We start from the raw sequence: 20000 nt of genomic DNA, 5'->3' as shown, positions 1-20000 counted from the left end.
CTAATCTTGGCTGTGGGGGGAGGAAGAACACTTGCCCACCATGTTCTTCCAGCCGATGCAGCAGCTGAGTAATGTTTGGCAGGGTAGGTGGGTTCTGTAGGTTGCTAACGGAGGAGGAGCAGCGTCTCCAGGGGAATTCATCCTCAAAAGAGGGCGAGAACATAAATGCGCCCTCCGCCATGTGTTCTGGCAGTCTGTCCTGGCAGTCTCAACAGCATGTGAGTGGCCTCTGCGAAGGGGGAGCTCAGGATTCTTCCTCCTCCTCCTCCTCTTCCTCCTCCTCTTCCTCCTCCTCCTCCTCCTCCTCCCCTCCTCTTCTTCCTCCCCCTCCTCTTCCTCCCCCTCCTCCTCTTCCTCTTCTTCCCCTTGTTCTCCACCTCTTCCTCCTCCTCCACTTCCTCCTCCAATTCCTCTTCCTCCTCCTTTTCCTCTTCCTCTTCCCCTCCTCTTCTTCCTCCCCCCTCTCTTCCTCCTCCTCCTCTTCTTCCCCCTCCTCTTCCACCTCCTCCTCCTCCTCCACTTCCTCCTCCTCCACTTCCTCCTCCTCCATCTCCTCTTCCTCTTCCTCCTCCTTTTCCTCCTCCTCCCCCCTCCTCCTCTTCCTCCTCCTCCCTTCGTTCTCCACCTCTTCCTCCTCCTTTTCCTCTTCCTCCTCCTCCTCTTCCTCCCCTTCCTCCCGCTCCTCCTCCATCTCTTCCTCCTCCACTTCCTCCTCCTCCATCTCTTCCTCCTCCTCCTCCCCTCCTCTTCTTCCTCCCCCTCCTCTTCCTCCTCCTCCTCTTCCTCCTCCTCCCCTCCTCCCCTCCTCCTCCTCTATTTTAACATATCACCGCCCGCACAAAAGATCTCTTTGGGATGGGAACAGCCAAGGGTTGTGGGAAAAGGCAGATCGGTGTAACGGTTGGGGGGTCCAAGGAATGTAACCGGCAGACCGATTTAGGAGGCCGAATAGGCCAGGCCAGTTCTGCACAGTTCCTTCCTCCTCTGTACGGTGGGCTAATCTGCTGGGGGAAGAGGCCAAAATACCAGAGGTCCCAGCTAGGAATCCCCCACCCAGCCTCGCCCCCAGCCCATTCCTCTCATTTGAAACCCCTCGGAATGCTGGCAACAGTCCAGTTGTTTGCGGGCCCGAGAGCATTGGCTCTAAATTGTGGATCAATTGGTGCAGCTTGGGAGGGGGGAATCTCTCCGAGGGTTTGAGGCTCCTGGAATGACCAGGCCAGGAGGTTGGACTTCTGGTAAAAAAGATTGCTGTCAAATCCAGTTTGACAATTCCAGTCTCCCCGGGGTTAAACACAGAGGGGGTTTAACCAGGCAGGAAAAACGGGGGGACCGACTGGCTGCAGAGTGTGAAGATATGGGGAGGTGGGATTGGAGAGAGAACAGTCAAGGGGGGTGGCTTTGGAGAAGCTGCCCCGCTTATCAGGCAGAGGCTGCACCAGAGTTGGAAACTGGGAGGAAATCCGCAGGGTTCAAGGGCGGGAGAGGAAGATCCTGGCTGCAGAAAAGGAAGTTTCCAAAGAAAGAGATGGGGGCCCTGAGGGGGAGGGGGAAATGTTGCAGGACCCTCCAACAGGGATTCAATTCTTTTTTTCCTACCAGTTCTGTGGGTGTGGCTTGGTGGGCGTGGCAGGGGAAGGATACTGCAAAATCCCCCTTCCTTCTCCACCCCACTAGCCTGCTTTCCAGCTCCGTTCTCCTGTGCAGGGCAACCAAAGAAGACCCAGCCGATCAGCTGGGACTCAATGAGAGGCAGAGAAGAGATGGGGTTGGCAGGGCCAGTCAGAGGCGGGATTTGCCGGTTCTCCGAACTACTCAAAATTTCCGCTACCGGTTCTCCAGAACTGGTCAGAACCTGCTGAATACCCATCCCTGCCCTCCAAGGGTAGCAAGGATGGCAGATCTAAAACATGTTAGATGCAGGAGAGTCTGAAGCACGGAAAATATGGGAGCCTTTGGAGCACAAAAAACATATCCTTTGGCTAAGAAATGGTGTTCTGCTTATTGCTGTCTGGAAAGCAGACAGAGTAACTCCACAAAGCATCCACACAAAGTCTTTTTTTATTGGTTCATCAGGCATCCTTATCAACTCACATTGATGACGAGGTTCTTCTTAATGTCCCATCCTTTGCATATCTGAATTGCGGTGTAGGAAGATAATAAAGTCTCAACCCCATGATGATTGGAGCGGCTGCATGGTAATGGATTCAGGCAAGAGTGAGGGAGCCTCCCCCAACCCAACAAGGGTCAATTTAGTGACCAATCAGGATTACAGATGTGACCACATGATATGAACTACATTTCCCAGGACACCTTAACTACATTTACCATGATGCATTCCCTTAAGGGGACAGCTCTCAAATCCTAACTATCCCAGATCCCATTAACTCTAAACTCTCTGGACAGCACAATCTCTTTTGCTCGATACCTTTGCTCATTGGTCTCAACGCTGCAGAATTCAGGACTTGGGGGTCCCAAATTCTTCATGTAGTCAGGGTGGGGGGGAGTCTTCCAGTCTGGGACGGAGGAGAGCGAGGCACCGTACCCACCCTGGGAAGCCTCTTTTCCGGCAACCGAAAACTTGCTGCCCCGCGGTGGGATTAATGTTGCTTGCGGGATGGACCGGTGGACCTCTCCAAGGGCCGATCAAGTTGTTGCTTGTAGCAAAACGGCTCAGCCCCCAGTCTCCCGCCCTACACATTTCCCCACCTGGAGCTGTAAATCATTGGGAGGCTTGTTAAAATATTTAGCTGGAGCTCTGCCAGATCCCGAGTAAGGCGGGTTTCCTATGTGGGGCTGGGGCAGTACGTGTGTACTGCAGATAGTGGAGGTTCAGCCAATTGTTGTTTTGCTCCGTCCAGCAAGGGCCAGAATCGTAAAAGCACTGTTTGCCTGCACACTCCCCCACCCAATTCCCAAGGAAAGAGACCCTCCTGGAATCTTTGGGGGCTGCAGAGCTGCAGGCTAGCCTTGGGGTTAGAGAGGCCCTTTGGCACCGTCTGCCCCGCTGTGCCCAGCCTGTGCCAGCCCCATCTTGCCTTGTCTCAGGCCGAATTCTTATTCCAGAGAGGAGCTTTTGTATGTAGGATTTCTTTGGCGGTGGTCAGGGTGTGCGCGCCTCTTGATTCTGCAACTGAGGTTGGGGAAGGAGAGACCCCCACCCCCCACCCTTGATCAAAAGGAGCCCAAGGGAAAGAAGGAAAGATGGCAGCAGATGCCACCCTCACCCCAAACAGCCAGGGACCTGCTTCGCTTTTGGGGGAGCCGGGGAGAGGCCAGGCTGATGGATACAGAGACAGCCTCGTTGAGCTGAAGCCCCCACCCCACAAGACCAGGTCACAGGAAGATCCCACCCTGTTTCAGATCTAGATTGACGGAAAGCTTCAGATGACAGGGAAGGATCAAAAACACGTTGCGCAACCACCAAGAGCAAGAGGCGCCTCCCAACCTGGCAGGGAGAGATATGGGGGAAAACCTAAGGCACAGGATCTCAGCCGCAGAACCTCAGGGCCTCTGGCTGGAACCGAGATCCTGTTCGTCCAAGCTCTCTTTGGGGCCCCAAGAGGGCTGGGTAGGTGCTGTCCTTTCTCCTCCTGGGGTCCCAGCAGCTGTGTTGCTCCACTGGACCCCTGGGGCTGACCCTTAGCAGAAACCCCTGACAGAGGATTTGGACCTGGGGCAGTGGTGGGATTCAATTTTTTTTTACTACCGGTTCTGTAGGCTGGCTTGGTGGGCGTGGCTTGGTGGGCATGGCAGGGGAAGGATACTATAAAATCTCCATTCCCACCCCGCCACTCCAGGGGAAGGATACTGTAGTGTAAACACTCCATCAACTTCCAGTAACCTTCCTCCCACTCCTGGAGGAAGGTTACTGCAACATCCCGCTTCCCTCCCCACCCCACTAACCTGCTTTCCAGCTCCGTTCTCCTGTGCAGGGCAACCAAAGAAGACCCAGCCGATCAGCTGGGACTCAATGGGAGGCAGAGAAGAGATGGGGACGGGGCCAGACAGAGGCGGGATTTGTCGGTTCTCCAAACTACTCAAAATTTCTGCTACCGGTTCTCCAGAACTGGTCAGAACCTGCTGGATACCACCTCTGGCCTGAGGGGGAGGGAAACATGGGGGTGGTGGTGTCCAGGGGTCTCCCAGAAGTCATGGATGAGGAGGTTTGGTACCCTAATCTTGGGGCTGTTCTCGCATAGCTATGCAAGGAAAGTGGGGGGCCTCACTTCACTTGACGCTTCCAATACCCTGCAGGGAGATTTGGTCAGCGGGAGAGACGTCACCTTGGGTCCCCCAACTTCTGTCTGTCCAGGGTGTCTTCAGCCAAAATTGGGGACCTGACTGATGTTTCCTCTCTCCCCCACCCCCCATTTCTTCTCCTTCTCCTTTTGCTCAGTATGGGATAGTTTTGGATGCGGGATCTTCCCACACGGCTATGTTTGTCTACAAATGGCCATCCGACAAGGAGAACGAGACCGGGATTGTCAGCCAGCACAGCGACTGCCACGTGAAGGGTAAGCAGAATCGGGGCTCTGCCCCTCCCTCTTCCTCCTCTGCTGTTTGTGGGAGGGGGGCTGTTTGTCCTCCCAGGGACAAGAGTTTGCAGTTGGAGCCCCCTAAATGTTGCTGAGAGCCCCGTACGGGGTCACCCTTCATCCCCGGGGGTTTCTCTTCCTCTCCGCAATCCGGTCTCTTCTTGGCAGGCCATAACTTGGGGCACATCCAGGTCTGGAAGAGCCCAGTTTTGGGCACCTCTGTTGAGGAGCAGAGGGCCTGGGTAATGTTGTGCCCAGGGCAGCCAAAGTTCAGAGCTGTGCTGCCAGCTGAGATTTCCAGCCTGCATTTTTTGTACATTGGTGCTGGCAGGAACAACGGCGTTTGGGCAGCTGTCCTCTTTCTTCTTTTGTTCCATTTCTTTTTCTGGGCAAAGAACCTGGCATGACTCACCTGGTTTAAGCTGTGGGAAAGAAAGACCTGTGGGTTCCTCTGGGAGGAGAAGGGAGTGCCCGGGCACGGCCTGGCAGGGGAACAGGGGCTTCTCCAAAGGCATCCGAGAACAGGAGGTGGAGGTCACGCCAAGGCCTGGACCCAGGGCTACCTGCCTCTTTGTCTGGGCAGCTGGCAAGGGCTGAGGAGGGAGGCTTTGCAGCAGAGCAGTCTTTCCCAGCCTGGCCCATTCCAGGTGTTTGGGACTGAATCCCCACATCTGGAGGGCAGCAGAAGACAGTTGCAGGAAACAAAACCTGGAATGAGTCAAACTGTGTCCGATTCAGCAAATCCTCCCAGGTTTTTGGTGGGCGCTGAAATAGCTTTTTTTCCCTTCCGTGCCGGGTGAGGAGCCGCCGTCCATTGGGCATTCTGGGCGGGCTCTCCCCACCCTGGAGGGGGATCCCGCTGGCCTGGCACTCAGGGCGGATGGATTTTGCAGGGGGAGGCATCTCAAGCTACGCCGCGAACCCGCCGGCCGCTGGGCAGAGCTTGGTTGCCTGCCTTGACCAGGCCTTGGAGGATGTCCCAAAGGCAAGGCACGGCATCACGCCCCTCTACCTGGGCGCCACGGCTGGCATGCGGCTGCTGAAGTAAGTCTTGGTTGACTTCCAGCCCCAACGGGGAGACCCCACTGCCCGGCCTCGGGGGGGGCGGAGTTTGGCCATCCTGTCCCCTTCTCCAGCTTGCTAAGGGAGCGGTGGTCTCTTTGTCCCGTTCATCCTTCACTTGGGGCAGAACCGATCCTCCCCCCATGTTTACATACTAAATCTCTGTGTGCCCCCCGGCTCACCCTTTCCAGTGAGTTGGCAGCCCCAGGAACCTCTGGCAAAGAATGGGGGTGGTGGTCATGCTGCTAGCATGAAGGAACACGGCAGACCCCCCCTTCCCTTTGCAGAAAGGGTTGTGTGCGGGAGGGGTGAGATGAGCTGGGTGCAAAATGAATTGGGGTGGGTGGTCTCCTCCAAACAAATGAGATTGTCTGCTGGTGTTTACAACAATCCTCCCTAGTCACCAATTTAATTCATCTTCTGGGTTTACGAAGCGCGGAAACTGCTCACGGAGTCACAGAGGGGGAAGAATTGCCCAGCCTTTCCATGGATCGTGGCCTGGCCAGCAGCCCCAAGACCTCAGACAAACCCTGGGTTGTGTGAACCTTGGAGGGCAGAGTCTGGGTAGCTAAAAGAGCCATTCCAGAAAGAGGGGGAGAGAGGGGGAGGGGAGAGAGGAGAGAGAGAGGTAAGGAGAGAGAGGGAGAGAGGGGGAGAGGGAGGGAGAGAGGAGAGAGGGAGGGAGAGGAGGGAGAGAGGAGGGAGAGGAGGAGGAGAGAGGGGAGAGAGGGAGAGGGAGAGAGGTAGGGAGAGGGAGAGAGGGAGGGAGAGAGGGAGGGAGGGAGAGGAGAGAGGGAGGGAGAGGGAGGGAGGGAGAGGGAGAGAGGAAGGAAGAGAGGGAGAGAGGAGTAAGGAGAGAGGGGGAGGGAGAGAGGGAGGGAGAGGGAGAGAGGAGAGGAGAGAGGGAGGGAGAGAGAAGGAGGGAGAGAGAGAGGTAAGGAGAGGGAGAGAGAGGGAGAGAGAGGTAAGGAGAGGGAGAGAGAGGGAGAGAGAGAGGGAAGGAGAGAGAGGGTGAGAGGGAGAGGGAGAAGGAGAGAGAGAGGGAAGGAGAGTCAACCCTAGGCCTAGCTCAAGTCACAAAGCGTTTCATTATTTGTGTGTGTGTCTGTGTAGCATTTCTAACTCGCAGGCTTCAGACAGCGTCCTGGAAGCTGTGACCTCCATGCTGAAGAAATACCCCTTTGACTTCCGGGGAGCCAGGATCCTGAGTGGAGAGGACGAAGGCTTGTTCGGGTGGGTCACCGCTAACTACCTCCTGGAGAACTTCGTCAAGGTAGAACCGCCTCGCCTTTCCTCGGGGTTGTTTGCAAAACGGAAAGTCCGCCGCTCTTCCTCCGAGCCTTGTGCCGTTGGCCGGTCTTGCTCTGACGTCAGCGCAGGATCACAGCCCAGTTGGCCATTGGCTCAGCTTCATGACATCACTGAAGGCCCGCCTTGTCTTTGTTGTCCCCAAAACTGGTCTCTTGCTTGGTGTCGAAGCCGATAAGTCACTGGACACAAGGTGTGGTACAAAATTATGCTTTTATTTTGGTACCAAGATATAAGGACCTTGGTTCGAAAGCTAACTTCAAAGGGCCTAAGTGAGAATCTTTTCAGCAATTTTTATAGTCAAGGGGTGGTCGCATACAACCTTCGCCCTTTCCCTAATAATGCATGCAAAACAGATAACATTGATTGGTTACTTAGATCTCAGTCCCCTACATAGCTAAATGTCGCATCACCTGTGTTTCTCCCCAGGTCACGGGTATCTTGCAAAGTGTCCTAGTTTAATCTGCCAGCTGTGTGGTTTTTGGCTAGTGGTTTAAGGTGCTAACTTCTTGCTTGCTAAGAATGTGCAGTTCCAACCGCTTTCCTGTTGCGGAGCAGTTCAAGGTAGCACCCTCCCTCCCTCCTTCTTAGAGAGGGACAGGAAGGAGCAAGGCTGCTCAAGGCACAGAAATGAAGGCAAGAGAAAATGTTTTTTTTTTTTAAATCAGAATTCATATTCCTCACGCTCGTGTCCATTCCATCCATTCCTGGGTGCTCTCTCCACATACGACCCTTCCTCTGATCCCCAGGGCCTCCTCTGTGCCTACATGCCGTCCCCTGATCCTTCATCTTCTCTTCCCAGTACGGCTGGATCGGGCGCTGGATCCGCCCCAAGAAGAGCACAGTGGGGGCCATGGACCTGGGTGGGGCCTCCACCCAGATCACCTTCGAGACCACGGGGGCCATCGAGAGCCCCTCCAACCAGGTGACGCTGAAGCTGTACGGGCAGTACTACAAAGTCTACACACACAGCTTCCTCTGCTACGGCATGAATGAGATCCTCAACCGGCTGACCTCCAAGATTCTGAAGGTACCTGTGATGACCCAAAGGGGCGTGGCCCAAAGGCAACCCAGTCAAATAAGCAAGAAGAGTTCCTTTAGTACCTCCAACTTTGCCCCCAATGTCCAGGTTACCTTCGGCTGGAATAAAAACTCTCCCAAGAACAGTCTTTAAGTGGAGGAAATTCAGTCCAAAAACAAAGTACATACAAACTGTAAATAAAAATCCACACAAATGACTCTGCAGTAACTAACTTGACAGGGCAGGAGAAGGAATTGCAGACTTGAAAACCCGGCAAAACACACAGTTTTGGGAAGATGCCAGGAACCCAGATAAGCCTCAACGATACCAGATAATTCATGATTTGCTCCCAACAAGCAGCTTCTCTTTTTAAACTGTGTTCCCTGCTGCAGCTAATGAAGGGAATCAGGGCCCTTTCCTCCCTTGTAAGCCACGCAACTCACATTGCTCCCTTTTCCGTTCCTCCCTCCATGCCCTAGGATGAAGAGGGGTCTGGGTCTTCCTCTGAACCGCCTCTCCCTTGCTCTACCTTTTCCCTGCTCTACCCAGCCGGACTTTGCCCTTTCCCAGTTTCTTCCCCAGCCAACAGAGCCACCCTCCCACTCCCTGTCAGCTGCTCCGCCTCCCCCTCTGAATCAGATTCCAACAGGGGCATAACAGTACACCCCTGGTGGGCGGTTGTGGTGCAGGGACCAAGGCTGGGGGTTTATAGAGGCCCCTCAGCTGGGAGGGGCTCCCTCAGGTTAGAACGTTCCCGAAGGTGGGTGCTGCAAAGGGGCCCCTCAACTGCAATGGGGGGAAAGGGGCCCAAGCCCCATCTTGGTGAGGGCTTGTGGGGGAGGTTACCCTTCTCTTCTGCTTCACCAGCCCCTCCCCTGTGTTTTCCTATCGCAGGCTAGCGCCTACGCCCTCCGACTGGACAACCCCTGCTGGCCACAGGGATTCAAGCGCAGCTTCCCCATGGAAAGCATCTACGGGTCGCCCTGCACCCGCACCGAGAAGCCCTCCAACTATTTCCCCATGGCCATGGTGAACATGAGCGGCTCTGGAGACCCTGCCCAGTGCTTGGCACACGCAGAGAGCCTCTTCCGGTTCACGGACTGCCCTTATTCCAGCTGCTCCTTTGACGGGGTCTTCCAGCCCCCCGTGCAGGGAAACTTTATCGTGAGTCTCGCGGACGGCTGGGCTTGGGGTGTGTGTGTGTGTGTCATGGGGCATCTCCTGGAACTGAAGCAATGAAGTTGTGGGAGCTCTGTTGAGGTCATTCACCGTTAGGAGAATGAGCGCATACAGGGAGACGTATTTGAGAGTAGTGTTGGAATAATACACACACAGTACACAGATACACTGTACAGTAAATGTAGGTTTTTACTTCCAGTTCAAGATAAGTAGTCCAAAATCATTCACAAGTAAATCAGTCAGTTTTCAACCCAGGGATAATCCAATAACAAATATATATATATTTGAGATATATTATCCTATATATTTGACTGTTTAAAAATGAGTTGTATTGGCCCCGTTGGTAATACCACTTTAAGGATCTTAAGCAAATTTTTCATTCTGTCTTTTTCTTCTTCTTCTTCTTCCCTTAAAGGCCTTCTCTTCGTTTTTCTACACGGTGGATTTCCTCCGGTCAGTGATGGAGAGACAGGTAGCTACTCCAAAAGACCTCAAAGAAGGCGCGGAGGCTATCTGTACCACCCCGTGGAGTGAGGTGGGTTTGTTCCCCCTGGATCTTCCTTCACTTCCTTCAACCAGGGCCAAATTTTTTCAGCTAGTCATCACTAGTCCCACCCACCCACCCCGGAACATAAACCTGAAATCCTTTTTTTAAAAAAATGGGTTTAACCTTGAATTGAAATGGAGAGTGCAGTGGTTCATGGGCTGGTAGCTTTAGGGGTGGGTCATGTGGTCCAAACCTCCAAACCAGGTCTACCTCACAAGTCTGTGGTGAGAATTAAAAAGGGGAAGATGGAATCAGGGAGATTTCCTTGAAGCAGCTGCAAAAGAAGGAGAGGAGTGCAGTTCATATCTCAAAGGAGCCTGGTTTCCAGCCACATGCCTGGGTGCAGAAAAGACCAAATGTGCTTCATTGCCCTTTGTCAGAGGAATGTGGGCTGGGACATGATCCATCAATAAAGGTCCGTCAATGAAACTGGAGAAAAATGGCTCAGCTATTAAGGATAAGTCGAGAGGAAGAAAACCGGAGGATGCCCAGGAGGATTTGGAGAAGGAACCCCTCAAAATATGGCCTGGCTAACAATGAATTGCAGATGAACCCTCCAAGGTGGTCTATGACTGCATATTTGATGATGATGATGATGAAGAAGAAGAAGAGGAAGAAGAAGGGGAAGGAGAAGAAAGAGAAGGAGGAGGAGAAGGAACCTTGGAATGAACGTGGAATAAATAGCACTTGGCATTTAGACTTATACACCGCTTCACAGTGCTTTTACAGCCCTCTCTAAGCGGTTTACAGAGTCAGCCTCTTGCCCCCCAACAATCTGGGTCCTTGTTTGACCCACCTCGAAAGGACGGAAGGCTGAGTCAACCTGGAGCCTGGTGGGATTTGAACTGCAGGCAGCCGGCACAGTCAGCAGAAGTAGCCTGCAGGACTGCACTCTCACCACTGCGGCTCCGCATAATTTGTGGCGTGTTTGTGTGTGCCTGCGAATAATCTTTCTATCTCCATCAGAAAGGGGAGGAAATACAGTGTGTGTGTGTGTGTGAGAGAGAGAGAGAGAAAGCAGCTGCTCTTTCAAAGGCCTAAACTCAGCCTGGGCATTTCTTTCTGCCACTCCAGCTGCTCAGGAAGGAGCCAAATCTGGAGCCCTTTTTGCAGAACTACTGCTCGATGGCCACCTTCGTCTCGCTGCTGCTCACCCGGGGCTACTCCTTCAGCAACACCACCTTTCCCAGCATAGCCTTCCAGCAGAAGGTAAGGCTCGCAGGGCGGGGGTGGTGGCGCTTCTGCAGTGGATGGGGTCAGCCGTGGGTCCTGAGAACAGCTGCTGGATTGGGGCACGCAAGCCGAAAGGGGGAAACTTTGTGCAACGGCGGCTTTTTTTTTTTTGCTTTTGCAGGCTGGGGACACGACCATCGGCTGGGCGCTGGGCTACATGCTGAACCTCACCAACATGATCCCGGCGGAAGAGGCCAGCTTCCGGAAGAGCACCAGCTTCGGCCCCTGGGTTGGCCTCGTCCTCCTCTTTGTCGCCGTCCTCCTGGGCAGCTTGGGCAGCATCTTCTGCCTGCTGAAGTCCTCCAAGGGCCGAGGGGCGGTGTAAGACCTCTCCTTTCCCGCCTTCCCTGGTCTTTCACTGGGAACTCCAGCCTTTTGCCAAACCTCAGGAAGGAAGAAATCAAGACAAACGGAAGAGCCAATTCTGCGCGGGGGGAGCAGACGGTGCCTCGCACGGATCCTGGGCGTATGCAGCCCCGCCCCCAATTTCCTGCCTTTCCCCCACGCCCCCCTGTGTCACCCCCACTTCGAGAAAAAGGTGCTGCCATTGACAGGGAAAGCTTCTGTTGACCCCCCCAGGCCTTCCCTTTGTCCTGCTTTGTTGCTAGACTCAGGAATTTGTAGCCAAGGGCCCATCCAAAGCTCTTGACCCAACGAGACGCTGCCCCCACCCCCAGGACAAAGGACCCTGGTAGGAATTATTGCCATGCATCTCTTTCTTTTTAACTACGGACATCAGAAAGTGTGATGCCCTCCCCCAGCTGCCTTCAAAAACGGGGGTCCCTTAAAGAGCAAATGTGTTTGCTACGGAAACTTTAACGGGGCCCAGTGCCTACTGGACTCTTTCACTGGGGGGTGGGGAGGGTGTATGTGTGGTCCTAGCACTTAGACAAATTGTTCCAGTTGAGCCTCAGACTTTGGGGAGTGGTCTTTTGTGGACTTCTGACTGATGCACAATGGCAGGACTTCCATTCCTGTACAAACCAGGTCTGGCTTTTGGAGACGTCCTCTTTTAGGGGGAACGGAAATCCAGCAAGCTGCCATTAGCTCTGTCGCTGAGACAAAAATTCTCCTTCTCCGCTTAGTAGATCAACGAGAGATCCTCTTCTCACCCACACACATCCTCTACTGACCCCCCTAAATCAAAGCACGTTGCAGGAACAAGGCCTCATTTGGTGTTTTCCTTGGCAGAGAGGGAGTCTGAGTGCCTAACTTAACTGTTGGGAATCTTTCTTTCCAAATCTTTTTCCAGAAGTTAGGAGACAACTTCCTTTCTTCCTGCAAACCTGTTGAGGTAATTCCCCGTTAGGAGAATGAGCGCATACAGGGAGACGTATTTGAGAGTAGTGTTGGAATAATACACACAGAGCACACAGATACACTGTACAGTAAATGTAGGTTTTTACTTCCAGAAAGGTTTAAGCAAAGTCCAAAGTAAGCAGTCCAAAAGTCATTCACAGGTAAAATCAGTCCGTTTTCAATCCAGGGATAATCCAAATATCAAATTCCAGTGTCAAAAAAAAAGTTCAGTATCAGACTTACATTAAATCCAGTAATATCAGTCAATTAGAAGAAATGGAGCAGGCAATATAATTTCCAACAGAAGGAAACAGAGATACACTTACACTCCCTTCTGAGACTCAGACTAAACAAACCAGGTTTCTGGCTCCATCTTATGGCCGTTTGAGAAACCACACCCAATTGCATGCTCTTGCATTCCCTTAAAGAGACAGTATTAAAATGTCTATCCTGGTTTATATATTTCTAACCCAAATACCTGTTAGGTGACTTATATTCCTAACAAAAAACCCCTGAGTCTCTGTGTTATTTGCACTCCTGGGTGTCACACTCATCCACGAGACTAAACCTTTCAAACTAGGTCTCCTTCAGGAATTAAGAATAATCCAAAGTTGAATTTATATTTTTGAGTTTGTTTTGGGTCCTTCCATTTCTTCCATACACATATAGAAAAGTTGTCCTTTCTGGATTTGCCAGGATTGTACAAAACGATTGCTAGTTGTGTTGCAACCCTATTGGACCGCTCCTCTGGCAACCTTAAAAATATACCTAAACACAGTCAGACGCAAATAATTAACATTCAAAGGAGAGATGTCCAAAGTAGACAATTCCTGCCCAAGGGATTGAGGAATAGAAGCTGCAAAATTGCAATTTCCCATTATTTTCCCTAGGAATAATTCACACACAGAAAGTAATGAGATTTTATTTCCAAGCAGAAGTTTGCACTGGTGACAGCTGTTTCCTGCCCCACATTGTGTGAATTTGAGATGAAGTCAGGATAACTGTTTTTATTTTAATGGCACACTGTTGTATAATATTAAAAAAACAAAACACCACCAACTATCCAGGATTTGGGAAGGGGTTGGGGGGGTTGTGGTGTTTTTTTTGGTATTTTTACCTTGATAGTGCAACAATATTAAAGTCTCCCACAATTGACTTCTGCAAAATTATATATATGGTATGGGAAGGGTGTTCCCTGCCTCCTGTTTGATCCTCCAATCCCACCAGCGTGTATTTCTTTGTGCTTTTCTTTGGTGCCTTTGCAAGTCTGGTTCCAGATTGTACTCTGTCTGTTTTCCATGTAAAGAAAACGAAGTGATGCTTGCCTTAAAGAAATCATAATAAAAACTCGCGTAGCGACTGGCCTGGTTGGTCCATTTTATTGGGAAGGTTTTGACCTCTTGGTGGAAACAACTTGCAGTGCTTGATGGTGTCCTGGTCCAGTGCCCGGGGTGGCTGAGTTGTATGATCCTGGTTTGTTCTCATGCCCTGGGTGGCTGAGCTGTATGATCCTGGCTTGTTCTGCAATTGCAGCTGTGCCCTCTTTTGCCCGGGTGGCTGAGCTGTATGATCCTGGTTTGTTCTGCAATTGCAGCTGTGCCCCAGGTGGCTGACCTGTATGATCCTGGTTTATTCTGCAATCGCAGCTGTGCCCTCTTGTGCCCAGCACCTGGCTTGCTATCCTACGCAAGGGCTGGCTTTCCGAGGGCGAGCAGTGAACCATCGGCCGGGCGTCTGGAGGTAGCGCCCTCCGGGAGAATCGGGGGGCTGTAGGCGCTCGTCCTTGGGGAGCGGGGAGCACCTTAAGCCCTCCCGTGGTTTCCATTGGCTCCGGCGCTTCTTGCGGGCTAATCTTCCCCGCCGCTTTCCTCTTGCGCGCCCAGGTGAGCCGGATGGCCCCGGCCCGAGAGTCCGTGGTGCTGAATTAGCCCTTCTTGGGGATGCTAAATCGGGAATCGTGGTTTGCAGCAGCCGTTAACGCAACAGAGCACAGCAAACGATCAGCGATCGGCAGAGCAAGGGCATAAGCGTGGTTCGAGGCGGAGGCAACCGTGGTTTGAGGAGGGCGCGCTCAAGGCGACCCCGGCCAGGCGGTGGCTCCGCGCGCAGCCGCCCCAGCCCGCGCACCTGCTGCCGGTGTGGCAGGTGGGCGGCGCGGGCGGGAGGAGGCCTCGGGGCGGGCGGCGTCATTGGCCGGCCCCCTGCCCGCCCCTGCCCGCCCCGCCCCAGCTCCGCCAGCGCCCCGCTCGCCTCCGGTGCCGCAGCCTTCTTGCGCGGCGCCGCTGCTGCTGCGATGCTCCCCCGAGGAAGCAGCCGCTGAAGGATGAGCGCCGCTGCCCGCCGCCGGCCCTGCCTGCCCCGAGTCCCTCCGACCCCGACGGTGCTGCTGCTGCTGCTGCTGCTGCTGCCGCCGCCCGGCGCCTGGGGACTGCTGGCCAACCCCGGCGGTAAGCGCGCCCGGCCCTTCCCGGGCTGCGGAGCATGGGCCAGGAGGTTCTCCCCCCCACGCCTTCCCTGCGGGCGAGGATTTCGGTTCCCATCGCCTCCAGCCAACGGCCCCCGGGGGGGGGAGGGGAGGGCGGGCAAGCGCAACGCTCTCGCAGCCTCTCCCCCCCTTTCCCCGCCATCTGGCTCCGGCCTCCCCTCTTCTTCCTCTGTCCTGCCCGTTTCCTGGCTCTCCTCCCGGGGATGATGGGAACTATAGTCCAAAGCATGCGGAAGACCGTATGCAGGCTGTCCTTTCCAAAGGCGCCCCCCTCCCTCCGCCGCCTTTAATCACCCCGCGGGTTCTGCTTCCCGAATTTTTGCCTTGAAACGGGGCTCCCCAGCTGTTGGGGTCCTGCTTTCCCCCCTTTTTTTCCTCCAAGGGCTCCTTCCGTGTCAATTGTTGCCCCTTGAAACGCTTTGGGGGTTCGCTGGCCCCGTCTGGGCCACCTTTTCCTGCCCCACAGCAGCCCTGCCTTGAGGTGGTCAGCCAGCCAGTGGCCAGAGAGCTGTCCCCACCTTCCCATGACATCATTTCTCAAAGCTCGTGCCAACTTTCATCCTCCCCCCCCCCCCATCCAATCTCTGGAGAGTTTGTGCTAGAAGATAATCCAGGGAGGGAAGGGCCCCCTCTGGGCCACCCTGGAGGTTTGGGTGGGTGGGGGCTGCTCAACCCAGGGCAGCTCCTGCAGCCTTGCTTGGCCTTCCTCTCTCTCCGCCCCCTGCCCCCCAGGGCTGAAAAGTGCGGTCTGGTTGGTTGTGTTTGGGGAGGGGGTCTTGTCAAGGATGAGATGGGTGACATGGGGGAGGGATCCTCTCGAGATACTTTGAGTGGCTGGTGGGTGACGCTTCTCTGACTCAGCCCCGGCAAGGCTGTTTGGGGGCTGCCAGTTTGGGGGCGGCGGAGTTGGGAAAAGCTGAGAGCAAGAGCTGAGCAAACTTGGGGGGGTTAAAGGTGAACCCCTTCCTCTGAGAGTTTTGGGATCACTGCCCTCCGAGGGTCTCCCTGGCAGGGGTGAAGTTGGGGGGGGGTGTTGTTGGGCAGAGCTGCTTTGAGTTTGGCCCTGGAGGAAGGCAATTCCGCCAATTCCGCCCCTTCTGTCCTGTGCAGTCCATTGTCTGAAGCGGCCTTCCTTTTTGGACAGGAAGCGTTCCCCGCCTCTGGCTGGTTTCAGTGTTAGTGAGCGCTTCCTTCCCCTCCGCGAGGGGCTGTTTTGGGACCATCCCAAGCATGGTGCTTTCCCTGGGTGGAAAAAATCCAATCTCTTCCCAGTTTGGCTCCTCCTCTGACTGGCTCTTGACTCTTAGCCTCCTCCAGCCATCTGGGGAAGGTGCAGGTGCCTTGCAGCTTTCCCAGGATCCCTAAAGGGGTTCTCTAAGGGGGTCTGCAGATGGTTTGGGGGGTGGGTGGGCTTTGGCTGAGTGCTAGAGCAAAGTCACCCCTGGCACGGCCTGTGTTATTTCAACAGGAGCTTTGCAAGCAGTGTCAAATAGTGTGAATGGATTGATCTGAAGATGTCTGGATGGGGTGTAAAAATGGGGGGGGGCGGTCTTTGGCCCCACATAACGCTCTTTCGGGAGGAAGGGAGCCAGGTTTCCAAGGCACCGCCTCTCTTTTCACCACCAGCGTGAAAATCCATGTAGGACAGGTGCAGATCTGGGTGGCAGCTTCCCACGGCGAACGTCGATATTTTCCCCAGCGAGTCTCAGAAATGACAGGCTGGCTTTGAATGAAGAGTGGGGGTTCCCTGCAGGCAGCAGGCCTGAACTCCTCTCCCCACCCACCTCCAGGGCACCTGCTGTCTGGCCTTTGCTAAGCAGATCTTGGGGCCTGTTTTCTCTCCCCCCCACTTTTTTTTTTGTGGCTTCTCTTCTTCTCTCTTCCACTGTTGGTGCCAAGAGAGGCCAAGTTTGGCCTTGGTGAGGTCTCATTCTGAGCAGAGGGTGTAAGGGCCAGAATCAGCACGGCTGCCCTGGAAAATCCTACGGCCGATTTGCAGACGTGCATGAAAACATCCTTCCGGACTCAAAAACAGGACAACTTGTCAAGCCAGTTTGCTGTGGCCAACTTCCCGTGGCCAACTCATTGATGGACAACTCACCCTGGGAGAACTTGCTGAAGAACAATTTAACAACGCTATTTAGTTATTTAAAACAAATTTAAAACTTTTGCCATTCCCATTTCACTCTTTCCCTCCTTTTGCACCCTTTCTTCAATTATCCTCTTCCACCATTTCTTTGATTTTTAGTGTAACTCTTGTCCCGCAGGGAGTTATCCTGTGGCGAGTTGGCCACAGTCAATTGGCTTGGCAAGTTGTCCATTCTAAGTCCGGAAGGATGTTTTGATGCAGGTGGCGAATCGAAATAGACCCTTCTGGGCTGAGCATCCAGGTTGCACCTGAGTTCTCTCACGTATAAAAGGCCTCCTTGTGTTTTGGAAGGCCGTCGGAGAGAAAGGAAGAGACCCAGGAGAGGATGGAGCTCACCTGACATGATGTGTCATTAAGTTTCTTAGAAAGGAGGATCTTTGGGGTGCCCCCTTTGGGTAAGAGCCAGGGGTGGGATTCTACCGGTTCTGAACCGGTAGCTCTGAAGAGTAGCAGACACAGAACCAGTTCTGTGTTTGCTGCTGTTTGGCCCGCCTGCCCACCTGGGCTCTTACCTGTCCTTTATTTCCTGCTTTTTCAACCTCGGCTGCTTTGCGCGGCACAGCTGAGGTTGAAAAAGCAGGAAAAAAGAGGGTTTTAAAATGCTGTGCACCTGCGCGCAGCGCTTTTCAGCTGTGACCTTCAGGTGTGGGGAGAAGGAGTGAAGGCTGTGAGCTATGTGTAGGATGCTTGTGAAGATGCCGAGAGCATCAGTTAGACAGCCTCCTCCTCCTCCTCCTCCTCCTCCACCCCAAAGCCCCCCAGTTATGGGTCATCATAATCCCCGTAGCCCGATGGCTCTCCCCATCTGTCACCAGGCCGACCTGCCTGAGCCATATCCAAAGGGGTCCATCCCACGTGCCATTTAGGGCTGTGCAGAAACCTCTCGGTCCATGTGTGACCTGCGAGAAGGGAGAAGTTTTCCGGCAGGCAGAAAGAGGAGGCAGATGTTTCCTTCTGTCTCGTGGCCGTTCCGTGTTTGCCGATAAACCTGCTTTTCTGGAAATCTTTTCTCCGGAGGTCAGAGGTCCGCAGACTGGGAAACATTCCGATGACTTGCCGATGACTGACAGGATTTGCACACAAGGGAGGTGTGAGTTGTTGTTTTTCAGGGGCCCCGTGCCAGCGGTTGGCATTCTGCCTTTTGTTGGGCTAAAGTCTCCCTTGGGCGAGACTCTTTTCCAAAAACAAGGCTGGCTGAAGTGGCTGTGGGGAAGGAAGGGACCACCAATGCGCTGCAGACGGAGCCAAAGTCAGTGAAGGAGGAAGTCCACCTTGGGACGCATCCTGTGCGGGAGCTGGTGGTGTTTTTCTCACTTTGTTTTTCTCGTTCTGTCCATTCCGGTAATTTTGGGGGCACATTTATTCAAATGCCAGATGCTCAAATAAAGGGATGGTTGGGATTCCCAGGTGTGTTGCAGGATGAACTAAACCCTGATAACTCTCTGCCTTTTGGGAACTGTGGGTGATCCAGGTATCCCTCATCATCTTCCTAGACAGAGGTTTTTTTGTTTTGCCTGAGCTGGGATGAGGCATCGGGCGTGGGGGCCTTGCTCTCTTCATCGCGTCCCAGTTTGCTGGTTGGGCATAAAAGAGAGCAACGAGGTTCGGTCCCAAATGCCAGGGAGTTCATTTATTTTTAAAAAGTACATTTTGCTCTCCCAAGGTTTGTTGGCAAGGATTTAGGGGTCCCTGGAACTCCCCATTGCAAAGGAATCATAAATATGCAGAGAAGTTTCTTACCAAAGTTTTTATTGGCTTTATTCCTTTGCACTCCGATGCTGAGGACCAGGCATCACGGAGGCCTTTCTTGCCCCCTCTGTAGTTCCCGGATCTTCTGGAATAATCCTTTAAGCAGACTAAACGATTCCCCTCCCTTCTTCCCCTCCCCTCCCCCCCTGCAAAGTTCCTGTCCCTGCTTCAGAAACCAGTTCTAATCTAGAGTGGAAATTTGGCTCGTATCCATCAGCCATCCTCTTAGCTGTGCCTATCTTGGTGTCAAGGACAAAGCCAGGAATAGGGGGCACAGCCTGGTGCCCCTTTTTTAGGGCTTGTGAGGCATCGGGCAACCAGTTTCGGGAAACGGTGTAGCAAAACGTTTGGCATTTCCGCACGTGCAAAAGAGGGTTAATTTTTGCTAGAAAATCCTTATGCGCACGCCGGTGCATTTTTGCTCTTGTTTATACCCACATCTTCAATTCCTGTGAATTCTGGTGCGCTTGCAGAGTTGGGCTCTTGTTCGGCAGTTTTGAACTCAGCTCCTGGCAGGTGGTACCGGAACATCTGCTGCTTCCCCCCACCTCTGACACGACCTTGTTGTGGTTGTTGATGTTGTGCTTCGGCACAAGTCCATTTTTCCTTCTGAGGCCTGGCACTCCTGGAGCTCACCAGACGGTTCTCTCCCAGGCCTGTTGGCTGCCTCTTCCCGGCCCCTCGCAGCCCCAGGAGGGGCTTAATTTGCTAAGGGAGGCAGAGGGTAGTGGGTGGCTGGAGACTCCGATGGGGAGAGGCCAAGTGACGGAGGGCGAAACCTGTCTTGGTGTCCGTCCCCCACCCCCGTGACTCCCACCAGCAGCAGAGGGCCAGGCACTTCCCTTGCCTGGGGACATCCAGTGGGAATGACTGGCGTGGATGACCTCCCAGCTTGTCCAAGAAGGCAGAGGTCACGTGAGGTTGTCTATATCTCTGCTGAAAGGCATTGGCTTCTCAGGCCGTGGGACGTTTTGTGCAAATGGTAGAGAATGTCTGAATACACGCAGCAGAGATGTGTGTCTCCAAACCCTTACAACTGCAGCCAGACCTGCTGGGATCACTGAAGGTTAGCTTTCCTTCCTTCCTTCCTTCCTTCCTTCCTTCCTTCCTTCCTTCCTTCCTTCCTTCCTTCCTCCTCCCTCCCTCCCTCCCTCCTTTCCTTTCCTTTCCTTTCCTTTCCTTTCCTTTCCTTCCTTCCTCCCTCCTCCCTCCCTTCCCTTCTTTCCTTTCCTTTCCTTTCCTTTCCTTTCCTTTCCTCTCTTCCCTTCCCTCCTTCCTCCCTCCCTCCCTCCCTCCCTCCCTTCCCTCCTTTCCTTTCCTTTCTCTTTCCTTTCCTTTCCTTTCCTTTCCTTTCTCCTTTCCTTTCCTTTCTCCTTTCCTTTCCTTTCTCTTTCCTTTCCTTTCCTTTCCTTTCCTTTCTCCTTTCTTTT

The 20000-nt window shown here is 53.7% G+C and overlaps 2 protein-coding genes across 3 annotated transcripts in view; both read left to right on the top strand.

Moving 5' to 3' along the window:
* The window catches only part of ENTPD2 (ectonucleoside triphosphate diphosphohydrolase 2), a 19507-nt gene extending 5958 nt beyond the window's left edge, over nucleotides 1–13549 (top strand). Inside the window, exons 2-9 of the mRNA XM_087943918.1 lie at nucleotides 4400–4517; nucleotides 5432–5582; nucleotides 6714–6873; nucleotides 7711–7938; nucleotides 8824–9093; nucleotides 9524–9643; nucleotides 10730–10864; nucleotides 11010–13549. Coding sequence (XP_087800044.1) covers nucleotides 4400–4517; nucleotides 5432–5582; nucleotides 6714–6873; nucleotides 7711–7938; nucleotides 8824–9093; nucleotides 9524–9643; nucleotides 10730–10864; nucleotides 11010–11213 — 1386 coding nt within the window. The 3' untranslated portion in view covers nucleotides 11214–13549. The remainder of the gene's footprint in view (nucleotides 1–4399; nucleotides 4518–5431; nucleotides 5583–6713; nucleotides 6874–7710; nucleotides 7939–8823; nucleotides 9094–9523; nucleotides 9644–10729; nucleotides 10865–11009) is intronic.
* Nucleotides 13550–14420: 871 nt separating this feature from the next.
* NPDC1 (neural proliferation, differentiation and control 1) overlaps nucleotides 14421–20000 on the top strand; it is a 15064-nt gene continuing 9484 nt past the window's right edge. For both annotated transcript variants that reach the window (XM_087943921.1, XM_087943920.1), the window contains exon 1: nucleotides 14421–14634. In XM_087943921.1, coding sequence (XP_087800047.1) covers nucleotides 14511–14634 — 124 coding nt within the window. In that variant the 5' untranslated portion in view covers nucleotides 14421–14510. The remainder of the gene's footprint in view (nucleotides 14635–20000) is intronic.

Source organism: Notechis scutatus, chromosome 15 (genome assembly GCF_049901735.1).
Source record: "Notechis scutatus isolate UNSWTSFEM ecotype Mainland chromosome 15, rNotScu1.2, whole genome shotgun sequence".
Lineage (NCBI taxonomy): Eukaryota > Metazoa > Chordata > Lepidosauria > Squamata > Elapidae > Notechis > Notechis scutatus.
Note: the sequence above shows the minus strand (reverse complement) of the source record. Positions and strands in the feature narration are given on the sequence as shown.